Raw genomic sequence first — 13,445 nt, 5'->3', positions numbered from 1 at the left:
GAGGCCGGAGAGGAGATGGTAGAAGACAGAAAGACCACCGACCTTCCTGCGGTGAGAGAGTGAGAGACCCAAAGACTCGGCCTCATCACGGGAGATACCAATGATCCTAAATGCCTTGGTTTCCACAGCGTGAAGCCGAGAAAGGTGAGAGGCAGGAGCACCACCCAGAGGGGAGAAAGAGGAAAAGATCCTTTCCCAGGAAAGATCGTGGCAGATAGTGAGACCCAGAAGCTTGAATGAAATTACTTCTTCAAGAGGATTGTTGAGAAAGTAGATGGCGGGGGGGGGGGGGGCGGACGGTTTCCAGATGGTCCTTTTGGAGAGACATTGTAAGAGTGTGAGATTTTTCAGGATTGAAAGACAAGTTCCACGTGTTGGACCAGTTTGTGATTTTATACACATCTGCAAAGAGTGAAGAGGTTGCTGCTTGTCGATCTGAGGGATGAGAGATGGTACGGCAAGGGTGGAATCATCAGCAAAGAGATAAAGAGGATTTTCCAGAGAGTCAGAAAGATCATTCATAAAAAACCAGAAAAAGAACAGGGCCCAGAACACTGCCTCAAGGAACTCCAGCCTGGACAGGAAGAGGGGATGAAAGAACTCTATTAAGGGCCACACGTTGACTGAGACACGAGAGGAAGTCTGCGAACCATGAGGGGAGTTGTCATTGTATACCACAGGAAGAGAGTTTGGTGAGCAGGGCGGGGTGCCAGACCGTATCGAAAGCACGCGATATGTCTCAGGACATGGCTCTGATTTCATGTCTGGCATTGAGGACCTCCATCCATTGTTGGGAGAGCAGAAGCAGCATATCGAAGGTTGAGTGACCTGGTCTGAAACCAAATTGATGATCAGAAATAAAACCATTGGAGAAGACGAAGGATTTAATGTCTGAAGCGATGATGGATTCCATAACCTTGCTGATGATTGGGAGAAGGCTGATTGGTCGGTCGTTGCAGGGATCTGTTTTTGCACCTTTTTGTGCAGGGCAGTAATATTTGCTGATTTCCAAGCAGACAGCAGATGACCTTGAGCAAATGAGAGGGTGAGTAGAACAGAGAGAGGGTGAGCAAGAGCAGAAGAGCAGGTTTTTAGAACACGTGGGCTGATTCCGTCTGGACCGGTTGCAGAATCTGAGTTGAGGTTTGACAGCAAGCTCTCCACCTTGTCAGGAGAAAAGGACACAGAGTCCAGGGACAGTTGGGTGCGACTGGGTAAGGTGTGTACAGAAAGCGATGGGTTTTGGACACAAGATTTCGATGCAAACACCGAGTTTAGGCATTAAGCCTTTTCACTTGCAGTATCAGCAGTGTGGCCATTTGAGGTAAGGGAGGGGATGGAGGGGGAACATAGACCAGAAACAGATTTGAATGGACGCCACCAGGATTTTGAGGAGGGAGAGAGGTTTGAGAGTTCAGACTGGAGCTTAGAAAGATGTTGTTTTCTGGCTTTCCTCAGGGTAGATACACACTTGTTTGAGCTTGATGGAAGGAACTGAGATTCCCCTCAGTTGGGTTTGCATTCCATGAAGCAAAGGCAAGTTGTTTCAGGACAACTGTCTCGCCACAAGCTTCAGTGAACCAAGGGTGAGAGGAAGGGTAGGACAACGGAAGACGAGAGGGGATAAATCTGTGCATGAGGGAGAGCAAGTTTCTTTGAAAGAATTCCCAGGATGAGTTTATGTTGGAGAAAGTTGCGATCGGAGACCAGTCTCGAAATTTGATGGCTGCTTGGCGACCCTGCCAGTTGGCTTGAGTGAAATGCCAGACTCGACGGCGCTGTGGTGTTTCTCTGATAACAGCCAGAGAGATGTCCATTTTGACAAGGACGTGGTCAGAAGAACCGATTGGAGAGGAGGGGAGGAAGAGCAGCAGATATTTTCAGGGAAATTTGTCAAAATGAGATCCAGAAGAGATAGAGTACCATTGGTTGAGATCCGGGTCGGGAAGCTGACCGATTGAGTCAGTCCCAATGAGTCGCAGAAAGCTTTTGCTGAAGTACCATGACAGGTGAGAGAGGTACCCACACCAAGCCAACTGGCATGATGACAACTGAAGTCTCCACATATGAGGAAGAGAGAGTTTGGATGAGAAGATAGAAGTTGGTCCATGTTTTCAGAGAGTGAGGTGGAAACACAGACTGCAGTGAACCACTTGAAAGGGGGTAAAGCTCCAGGGATCTGTGGCATCCATGCTCAACTTCTCAAGGCTAGTGGAAATGCTGTACTCGTGTCATTGCATGCAGTTCTGCGCTCTGTTTGGAACACCGGCTTCATCCAAACTGATTGGAAGAGGGACATTGTTGTTCCTCTCTGCAAATGGAGGGTGATCGCCAGGACTAAAACAAATACTGAGGAGCGGTGCTGCTCTCAGTGCCATGCAAGGTCTTTGCTCAGATAATTCTTGATGATCATGTCTCCGCATTTTGTGAGCCAGAGGTCAATAGATGTCTGCGTCGGGCCTGGGGAGTAATGGATTCACTAGATCATGGGGTGTGGCGTTTAAGGTACCGATGCAGGAGGATGAAATTCCAAGTCTTTAAGTTCTTGGTGCTTCCAGTCTTGCTCTACTAATGTGACACTTGGACTCTGACCAAGGATCTGAAACGGACACCGAACCCATTCAGTACCGGGTCTCTTCGGAGAATATTTGGCTATTGCTGGTCAGACCTTGTGTCCAACGAGTGGATGCTGCGAGAGCCTCAGATGAGATTTGTTGCCTGTGTAGTCCATGAGCATCAGCTGTGGCTGTATGGACATGTGGCTCATTTTCCTGATGCTGATCCTGCTCACCAGATTCTCTCAGCAAGGGAGCCTCTTGAGTGGAGGAGGCCAACAGGTCGACCATGCTCCTCGTGGTTGCAGCAGGTTGATTGGCATCTCAAGGAGATGGGGATGGGCCAGGAATATATTCCTGGGGAATTGGCCAGACGGATGCCACTGGAGTACTGTTGGAAAGTGGATGCAGTGATGCGCTGCTCCGGCACATGCTCACATACCTGACCTGACCTATGACCCTCATAATTTATCGATAAAAAAGTGCAATTCTTAAGGCAATTGTGAATGGTGTCTGTCTAACTATCATCTGCTGGCATTACACAGATTACTTTTTCTCTTTACTTGTACAGGGCAGATCTCCATATGAGCAGACAACGTACCGCTATACACCGCTGTTGGCCTGGCTGCTCACACCAAATGTGTTCGTTTCCCCATACTTTGGCAAGCTGCTTTTCGCAGTCAGCGACGTGCTCGTCGGTTACCTGCAACTCCAGGTACTACGCCGAGCTGGGAACTCCGAACGCACTTCGGCACTGCTTTCCTCCCTGTGGCTCCTAAACCCATTGACGGCGGTCGTGGCTTGTCGTGGAAATGCTGAGCCTCTTGTTGTTCTCTTTGTCATGTGTTCACTTTCTGCTTTGCAAAGGTTGCGACCACTCACCGGGGGTCTGTGGTTTGGATTGGCAGTGCATGCCAAGATGTATCCCATCACATATGCCCTGCCCGTTGCATTGTACCTGAGCCAACCGCACAAGCTGCAAGTTTCCATCGACTCGCTTACAGGCAATACGGAAGAGCTAAATTCTGGCCGAGCTTGTAGAAAAGGGCGTCGAGGATTCGTTAGTATGCTACAGCAAGGATTTGCAAAGATGTTGCAGATGGTACGAAGTCTCCACGTTTGGACTTTCTTCCTGGCTGCGGCATCGGTGTTCATCGGCCTGGGCTGTCTCTTTTACCAGATGTATGTAAAATGTTTGCACGGAGCTTTTCCTAAAAATACTTAATTTATGATTCACTTTACAATCAAAGTACACATTAAAATGAACACTTTCCTCGTCTGTTTTACAAAAATGACATAACCCTCTGCACTTTCATCACAAGAGACTTGCAATTGGCAGGTATGGCTGGCAGTTCCTGGATCAGGCCTATTTTTACCACATCACACGGCGTGACACGCGGCACAACTTCTCTCCGTACTTTTACTTGCTGTATCTGGGTGCTCGGTCGCATTGGGAAAGTGCTGTTGGTTTGGCCACGTTGCTACCTCAAGCCATCCTGTTGCTCATCACTTCCTTTGCCTTCTACAATGACCTGCCATTCTGCTTTTTCTTGCATACCTACATATTTGTCTCGTTCAACAAGGTCTGCACTTCACAGGTATGCTACATCGTCACTTGTCAGCATCGCGTTGTCTTAAACCTTCACAGATAGTGATGTTGGTCTTCCTGCGTGATTTTATCAATCTGGAGGAATGGATGTGTTATCATTTGACACACACTGATCAGGTAATTCTGAAAGGATCTTGGGTCTCGTTTTTGTATAGAGTTGAGGCTCGTTTGTGGAGCAACTAGATCATGGAATAGACCAGGGCATAACAGAACAAAAAGAAGGGTGATGGTGGGGGAGGGATGCACCAACAGCAGGGTAGAATGGCAAAATAGAAAGATATGGAGGAAGAGAGGACCCAGGGAATAACATTATCAAGAGGGGAGGACACAGGGGGTGAACAAGCTGGATACAGGTGCAAATATTCAATCACAGAAGTGGAGGGGAAACTGGGGAAGACAATGAACCACAAATGCAACAGGAAAAAAAAAGAACCAAGGGAAGGGTGAGGGAGTGGAAAGAAAACCTGATAACCTGGAAATCCAGAAAGAGGTGGGCTTGAGGAGGCTTAACGAGGGTAGAAAAGATCATGACATGGATTGGGGATGACCTGAGATGGTGGTCAACAGCTGTCTTGAAGACTTGGAGGGAAGAATGAGATTGAACAAACTTGGAAAATTGCTTCCACAGGTGAGAAAAGGAGGAACGAATGAGTGGAGTGAGTCTGGTTTTGGGCGTTTCACCAAAAGAAGGTTGATGGTGAACCATGTGTACCAAACAGAAACCTGGAAGGGGTGGGGGAGGGGGGAGAAAGCACAGAGATGGCAGAGGGTGCAAGACCAGAAAGGAGCCTTCAGAAGACAGAGACTGCTGACCTGCCTGCAACATGAAAGTGATAGGCCCAGAGACTCAGCTTCATTGTGACAGATAACAATGATCTTAAATGCCTTGGTTTCCACGGCATCAAGTTGAGCAAGGTGTGAGGTGGGTGCACCATCTCAGAGGGGAGAGCAGTACTCCATAAATCTGTAGATGAAGACCTTGTAGGTGGATCGGAGTTTAAGTGTGCCAAAGAAAGACCTTGCATGACGGAGGAAGCCCAATCGGCAGGTTGCTTTGGAGGCCAAGTTAGAAATATGATTTTCCCGAGAAAGATCAAAGTTGATTGTGAGACCCAAAAGTTTAAGTGACTGAACTTCTTCAAGAGCTTTGTAAAGGAAGTAAATGGGCGAGTTCCCCAGTCGGTCCTTAGATATATATATATATATATATATATATATATATATATATATATATATATATATATATATATATATATATATCAGGATTAAAATATCTAATCCAAGTGTTTGACCAGCTTGTGATTCGATCAAAGTGTGCAGACAGGGAATTCCAAAACTGTGGCTTTTGATGTTGGCTTTGCTTTTTGTTCTTCCAGTCAACCGTCAAACATTTCTTCATGGTGGGCATGGATCGAAGCTAATGTGAATTCTGACAGAGTCTATATATACATCTACTATATAAATGGCAGTCCTTCTGTCTGTCTGTCTGTCTGTCTGTTTGTAACCAATAAGCTCCTCGACCAGTGAACCGATCTTGATGAAACTTTACACACATATAGACATAACATTCAGCTCCAGGATGCACTAAGTGGCTTTCCATAAAAATGAAAAAATATATATTAAAAAAAAAATCCATTATAAAAAAAGGCTTTTGAATAGTGCGCCGGCGTATTAATCATAACAAAAGGCTTCATGGTTAAAAATGCTGGGGTTTTTTGAAATACAAAATGTTCGTATTCGTTGACTTTTTAAACATACACATTCTCCTCCTGTTATTTGAATTCTCGAACTGCACGCACATGGCAACAGCTAACTGCTGATATATCTGCTCATGAACGAGCCAGGCAAGCGGAGTCGGCTGGAGAGAGAGAGAGAGAGAGCGAGCTAGAGAGAGCTAGAGAGAGCTAGAGAGAGCGAGAGAGAGAGAGAGAGAGAGAGAGAGAGAGAGAGAGAGAGAGAGAGAGAGAGAGAGAGAGAGAGAGAGAGAGAGAGAGAGAGAGAGAGAGAGAGAGAGAGAGAGAGAGAGAGAGAGAGAGAGAGAGAGAGAGAGAGAGAGAGAGAGAGAGAGTCGTCTTACTGCTGATATATCTGCTCATGAACGAGCCAGGCAAGCGGAGTCGGCTGGAGAGAGACAGAGACAGAGACAGAGAGAGACCTAACTGCAAATAGAGCATCACACCAATGGGCGAGAGAAGCACAAAACTCACGTTCCAGCTTTCTAGGTCCGGGTTTTGGCAGGACATCAAGGACAGTTGCCACTGCTGCTAGAAACATTGAGTGGCTCAAGGCCACCTTCAACTATGACCTCTCTGAGGATTACGGCAGCATAAAGCCTTCCTTCCATAAATCTGAGGAATAAAAGAAGCCTTCCTAATTTTCTCCATACAACTATTGCCTCAGTCTAACTAGCGTAAGGAAAATAGGGCAAATTTCCCGGGTATTACTGGGTACTTCAGCTAATATATATATATATATATATATATATATATATATATATATATATATATATATATATATATATATATATATATATATATATATATATATATATATATATATATATATATATATATATATATATAGTTCACGTTTTGGTTGCAACTCGTTTCACTTCATTCTTGCTCTTTTTATGAACGAATCCTTCACTGATCCATTTGATAGGTTGATAAGTTCCAGCTTGTCTGGGAATTTTATCAGAGTACTTGGAAGTGGGTTGGGAGATGGCATTCATAACTGAGAGGAGGGGGTGCATGAAGTAGGAGGAAGAGGTAGGTTGGCAAGGGAAGGAAAGAGAATGCATGGGACAAACATGGTGAACGGGATAGGTTACTGTCTCAAGTTTAGGACATGCTGGAGGTTATTTACCTGCTTTAACATGTTACAACTGAAGTTTAGAATTGTTGCCTGACTGGCATTGAAAATCCTGGTTAAATGTCATGACTTTATGATTTTGCAATCTCTACAAAGTTGTAAAGGAGCATCTCAATTTTTGTGAGGACATCAATTCGTTTTGTTTGAAGCAAAAGCTTTTCTAATATATTGTGACGTCCACGGGACTTGAACAGTCCCTCCAACGTAGAATGAGCCGAAACGATGGAGGCGGTTTATTTATTTATAACCCAAAGATGGCGGTTCTAATCGCTCTACCGCAAACGGGACGAGGAAGGTGGCACAAGTCGCTTTTCACTGAGTTGATAACGTTTATTTCTCTAACCAGAAATAACAAGACTCGGCAAGAAGAGGGATCCAGGGCGATTCGACGGGATGGTGTGGGATCGGGCATGGGGAAAACACAGACAATTCCAATGAATATACAAATCTCAAACCCTCTAAGGCGCCAGGTACACACACACACACACACACACACACACACACACACACACACACACACACACACACACACACACACACACACACACACACACACACACACACACACACACACACACACACACACACACACAAAACGTAGCTATTCCTGGTGGTCAGGCTGGACCGTGGTGTGGACGCAACAGTCCCTGGATTGGCGACGGACGAGCTGGCCTTGCTCTCGTCAGGGGGGCAGGAGAAACCGTGGTGCTGTCGACCTCCTGGTCTTGGCCCAAGTCCGCTCACAGCCGCCAGGGAACCAGTTCTGGCGCCAAATTGTGAGCAGGAGAGGGAGGCAGGTCCGCCCGCCATTCGACCCCGTACTCCGAGCCAGCAGAACCCCAGAGCCAACCAAGGTGAGGCACGAGGCTCAGCAAGGCTACAAGACACGATGAAACCAGGGCCGAATCAGCGCAACAACAAGCACACTCCCAGCACAACAGCCTCCACCAAAACAGTCTTTCGGTACCCATCTTCTTCCTCTTCCTTTTCGACCCCGAACAGAACCTTTTTATGTTCCCGTCCTCATCACTTCCAATCGAGCCGTTTATTGGCCCTCCGCCGTCGCCTTCCGCCAATCGTGATCACGGGGCGGAGCCATCCGCAGCACTGTCCTGTGACGTCACGGCAAGCCTCCAGAGAATACCAAAAGGGGTTTACGCAGACACACTTACCCTATCCCGTATCCCTATCTAATTACGTGACAATTATCATTTCCCCCTTGAAGAAATGGACATTTACTAGACAACTTATCACCACTGAATTGCTACTTATTACATCGAGATCCTGGTACACTCGAACAGCATGGCATACCTAATTAAACATCCTAATTACCCTTTGAATGCATACCCCCCCCCTCAAACGTAACAATATCTTCAAAATTCGATGTTTCTCATTGGCCATGGAGTTCTGGAACCAAATTTCCAAAAAGTGAGTCGGTCCTCAAACTTTGGGGTTTTCCATGAAAGGTGTCCAATGAATATGTACTCAAAAAAAATTAATAAAAAAACAATATATATTACACAGACACTCGAGCAGGGTACCAGTCACTGACGGATTCGTCGACGTCTCACTTCAAATGAGCAAAGTCTCATCTCAAATGAGTGTGTATTGGTAGAAACGGGAATTCAGTGTGCAGGTATTGCAGTAGGTGGAGCTGGTAACCTTGGAAACCTCATTCCATTCCACCAGCAAAGATTTCCAATCGATGATTGTTGTACCTCCGAAGTACTCCTTGGAAGTGAGGGTGATATTATCAAAGCTTGGCTGGGAAACTAATTTCGGCACATTTTGGGCCTACCGCCTTATGGAAGATCACCAAAGTTCTTTCAGTGCCAACCGACTACCTGCAGGTGCCTTGCCCTCTCCACATTGTTTCTTCAGTCCCCAACCTGCCTCTCTCTCTCTCTCTCTCTCTCTCTCTCTCTCTCTCTCTCTCTCTCTCTCTCTCTCTCTCTCTCTCTCTCTCTCTCTCTCTCTCTCTCTCTCTCTCTCTCTCTCTCTCTCTCTCTCTCTCTCTCTCTCTCTCTCTCTCTCTCTCTCTCTCTCTACAGCTTTGCTTTCAGCAATTCCCGTTCAGTATTTCATTCTGATTTCCCATTCGATGATCCACAGATCAGTAGTTTCAATTTCACTTTTCAACATCAGTTTCACTTTGTGATATCAGTTTCGATTCGGCATTGCAACTTGTGATGCGACGCAAATGGTGCACGAAAAAGGTCGTCAAAAACGATTTTCGGGGGAATCTCTTGATTTTCGAAGGGGTAAAGAGAGAGGGATCAAGAGTGACTTAAGGGTCATAAAGGAGTCTTAAATGGTTCTAAATGTCTAACGGGATCGAAGGACGAAAGAGCAAAAGTGGTTTGAAGTGTCCAAATGGTCTTAAAAGTGTCGAAAGGGTCGAAGACGGTCTGTACATTTCAAAAGGATGTAAATGGGTATCAAAGCGTCTTGGGGGTGTAAAGGGGCTAATGGGGTCTACAGGCCATACAGGGTGTAAAGGAGTGAAGCTGTAGTAAAGAAATTACCACCTGTAGGGAAATAAATTAACTCTGGAGTGCAACGCAGCAATAGTGGGCCAAATGACCTCCTCATGACCGTTTAAAATGCCTATTTAGGTGCATCATGGTTAAAAATCTGATCGTAGAAAGTTTCATCGTGAATAAACTTTGTGAGCTCAAAGCAGTAAGGTCACAAACAAAAAAAAAATTTCGGTTTTATATATATAGAGATGGACAACCTATTTTCCTGCTGCAGCCTTTTCTTCCTCTTCTCAGGGAGGTGGCGCCATGTTTTTTTTTTCCCATCGATCAGATTACAGTGATATTTCTTGGCAAAGCCATGGTTAATATAGAAATGCTCAATCAGAACCTCATTCAAGGTGACTGGAAAGCTCACCGAGAAACGTCCAAAAAGTCCTTTTAAAGCTCGTTTTAATATGTAACGAAAAAGGTCGTTACATAACGGCTCTAGAAACACCCCGCCAACCCCCAGTAACTGTAAAACACAATGATGTTTGAACATGCACCCATACCTACCAAACGCCAAGCCCCAATGGCAACGCGTTCGGTACGTAATTTTTGAATGGCCGCTCAGATGAGATATCGATAATATTGTAATAAATGAAATATATCTCACCTGTGATTGAATATTTCTGTGATAAGTGACCAGAAACCATTTTAAAATCTAAAAAAATTAATGGTTGCCAAGGTTACCGGCTCCACCCACCATGCCACGTCGTCACTGAATTTTTACTTTTTTTACACGTCACCGAGTTCCTGATTGTACCAACAATACACACTCCAAAAAAATTCTCATTTGAGGTGAGACATGTACGATGAAATTAATCAAACATCTACGATCAAAAATCAAATCACTATATCTATATATATATATATATATATATATTTGGTGAAGAGAGCAAGATGGCAACCTTTTTTTTCCACAAACTCTTTTCACCCTTGAGAGTTATGTCGTTAGTTGAGCAGTAAAAAATACCTTTAAATCGATGTATCGGCTGTATTTATACAATGTTCAGTTTTTGAATGATTAGCGCATTTGAGAGGTCATGTGACTCCTTCTTCACCAATCGTACCGATCATGGTAACATCTTAATTAACAGTTATTGTTCACACTTGATACCGTATTTGATGATCGGAGGTTACCACCTCACCAAATATATCAGTATCTGGGTTGAAATCCAAAAGAAAATGGACTTTTTATGAAGCACTGGACGACCCGTGAACCCGTTGGGTTCCAGTTGTGACAGCGGATGATGAAAAAAATCATTTCAAGAAAAAAAGAAAAGATATTTCCAGCGAACTATACCGCTGAGGTTGTTTGCATTGATCAAATTCTCCCGAAGTGTACTTGACTGAATTGGGAATTGATTTTTAAAATAATTTTTTCGTTGCCCGATTTAAACGAAACTTGATACTGCACACCGTAGGAGAATGGTGAGTAAGGTGGGCTGAAATTTTTGCACTATCCTGTACCATTTTGGCTGTGTTTTGGGAATATACATACATATATACATGCAAGATGAGAGTTTTCGTTATATATATATATATATATATATATATATATATATATATATATATATATATATATATATATATATATATATATATATATATAGTATATATGGATCTCCCCCTTGCTGAGATGGTGACAGGTGGTAGCAGGGGTGTTTATAATTTATGAATTGTGAGAAAATCACTGTTTAAAAGCCCTATTTAGGTGCACTGTGGTAAACATTGTTATCCTATAAAGTTTTGTGGTGATTAACGTTGGAATCTCAGAGTCGTAGTCACAAACAAACAAACAAACAAACAAACCTTTTGCATAATACATATGTATGTATTAGATAATTGAGATGGTTAGGTGGGAACTGTCAGTCCATTTTACACATACATCGTACTGCCCTTATTATTAATGATTGCTTGGTGATGGATTTTGGACACTGTCTTGAGAGCAGTACTTCCTTTGGTACATGTGCCTCCTGCCTCTGGTGCTTCCATCCCTGAGGTTGTCGTGGAAGAAAGGATTGCTATTGCTTGTGCTCTGGTTTTCCGGACAGGTGAGCCTTTCCCATATAACATGACATTTTACGAACTGATAGCGATGCGATGCAGCTGGCTGTATGGTAATTGATGCATTTTGTTTTGTTAAACTTCTCTTAATACTTGGTAACAATTGTTACTGCATTATACACATTAGTGGCACCTCCACACTTATTGTTATGACTTAATACTGGGACATCATACAAACTAGGGGTTGGGAGTACTCTTGTCGGCCCACCAGACACGGATGGCCACTTAGTGTCCGGGAAGTCAAAGAAATGTAAAATTGTCAAGGATAGCACCGCGATCAATATAGTGATCACCAGGACGAGTCACAAGATGAGGAAAGTGTGGGATGAAGACGCTGCACTGTAATCACCAATGTTATAATCACCGTTGAGAGGTGAAGTACCACAAGGTGAGGAAAGCATGAGATTTTCCACACCACCTATATCCTAAATGGACCATTGTTTGTTGATGCAGATATACGCGATAACAATACTGGGAAAAACAGTCACACCCAATTGGTCAGTGCCACGACCAATTAACGAGTGAATATTGCTGACATAGCTGCAGCCACACAACCTCGATTTATTATCGTGGAATAGACAAGAGATGCACTTTGTTTCAAGTTGAGCTACCAAGTTTCCTTGTAAGACTGTGGACTCTTCCCCTGCAGAGTAAGGCTCTAACCCCTTACTCATGTATAACCATATGCAGAGTCAAAGGATTTGTTCTATCTCCACGTGCAGGTGTGGAGAAGCCAGGTGTCATATTTGCCAAAAAATTTAATCCAATGTCTTCACTGCAGCGTACTTCATGGTCACGTCAATAAGGAGTCGCAACTTTTTACATATATTATTAAATAGGGTGATTCACATAATCACATTCGGCAAAGGGGGAAGATGGGGCGGGGGGAGGGGGGAACAAAAACTTTACAGTTTACATAAAATTATGGAAACGCTCCCAAACCCTCCTGTTGGCCTTATGCCTTGAACTGTGGATTATCTTTGCCTGTTTTTTTGCTGAGGAATAAATGAGTGGAGGTGAGCATTGGTTCTGGATTTAGACAGTTTCATGAGGAGGGGGTTGCTGGTGAACCGCGTGCGTCGTGCAGATATTTAAGGGGAGGGAACAAAGCATTGAGAGTGCAGAAACGAGATGGAAGAAGACAGAGAGACCAGCAACCTGTCGGCAATGGCGAAGTGACAGGCCCGTAGACTCAGCTTCATTGCAAGAGTTTCCAATGATTTTGAAAGCCTTTGTTTCCACAGCAGCATGCTGAGCAAGATGTGAGGCAGGGGAGCACCAGCCCACAGGGGAGAGCAGTACTCCATCAAGCTGCAGATGAAAGCTTTGTTGGTGGACAGGAGCTCAGGTGTGCCAAGGAAGGAGTTTGCACGATAGAGGATTCCCAGTTGCGGCTGGCTTATTTAAGGAAATACAAGGAAATTAGACATAGGTGGAGGCCATTCAGCCCAACATACCTGCGCCACATCAACACCACATTAATTTATCAACACAAGATCCAAGGAATAAAATACAAAAAAAACATTTGTTTTTCACCTCCACCATCGAAGATGGATGGAGGTTACTGTTTTCACCCCTGTCTGTTTGTTTGTTTGTGAACAGTATTGCGGAAAAACTCCTCGACGGATTTCGACGAAACTTGGTGGGGGGATTAGGTATGGTCCAAGGACCATGCCATTAGATTTTGGACTTGGTCCAAAGTCCAATATGGCCACTATGGCGGCCATTTTGAAAAAAAATATTTGAATTTTTGTTTTTGCATTTCTACATGTTATAAGTGATTTCGAACAAAAAACATGCCAAAACTAGAGGGGGAGCACT

The 13,445-nt window shown here is 44.3% G+C and overlaps 1 protein-coding gene across 5 annotated transcripts in view; it reads left to right on the top strand.

Moving 5' to 3' along the window:
• PIGM (phosphatidylinositol glycan anchor biosynthesis class M) overlaps positions 1-13,445 on the top strand; it is a 35,242-nt gene that overhangs the window by 2,429 nt on the left and 19,368 nt on the right. For 4 of the 5 annotated variants that reach the window (XM_085847499.1, XM_085847498.1, XM_085847497.1 and 1 more), the window contains exons 3-5: positions 3,127-3,737; positions 3,895-4,153; positions 11,510-11,611. In XM_085847499.1, the coding sequence (XP_085703625.1) occupies positions 3,127-3,737; positions 3,895-4,153; positions 11,510-11,611 (972 nt within the window). The remainder of the gene's footprint in view (positions 1-3,126; positions 3,738-3,894; positions 4,154-11,509; positions 11,612-13,445) is intronic. The other variant, XM_085847500.1, reaches the window with a different exon arrangement.

The sequence above is a fragment of the Eptatretus burgeri genome, chromosome 11 (assembly GCF_056783735.1).
Source record: "Eptatretus burgeri isolate ZD-2024b chromosome 11, Ebu_testis_v1, whole genome shotgun sequence".
NCBI classification, from domain to species: Eukaryota; Metazoa; Chordata; class Myxini; order Myxiniformes; family Myxinidae; genus Eptatretus; species Eptatretus burgeri.
This window is presented reverse-complemented; position numbering and strand designations above follow the sequence as displayed.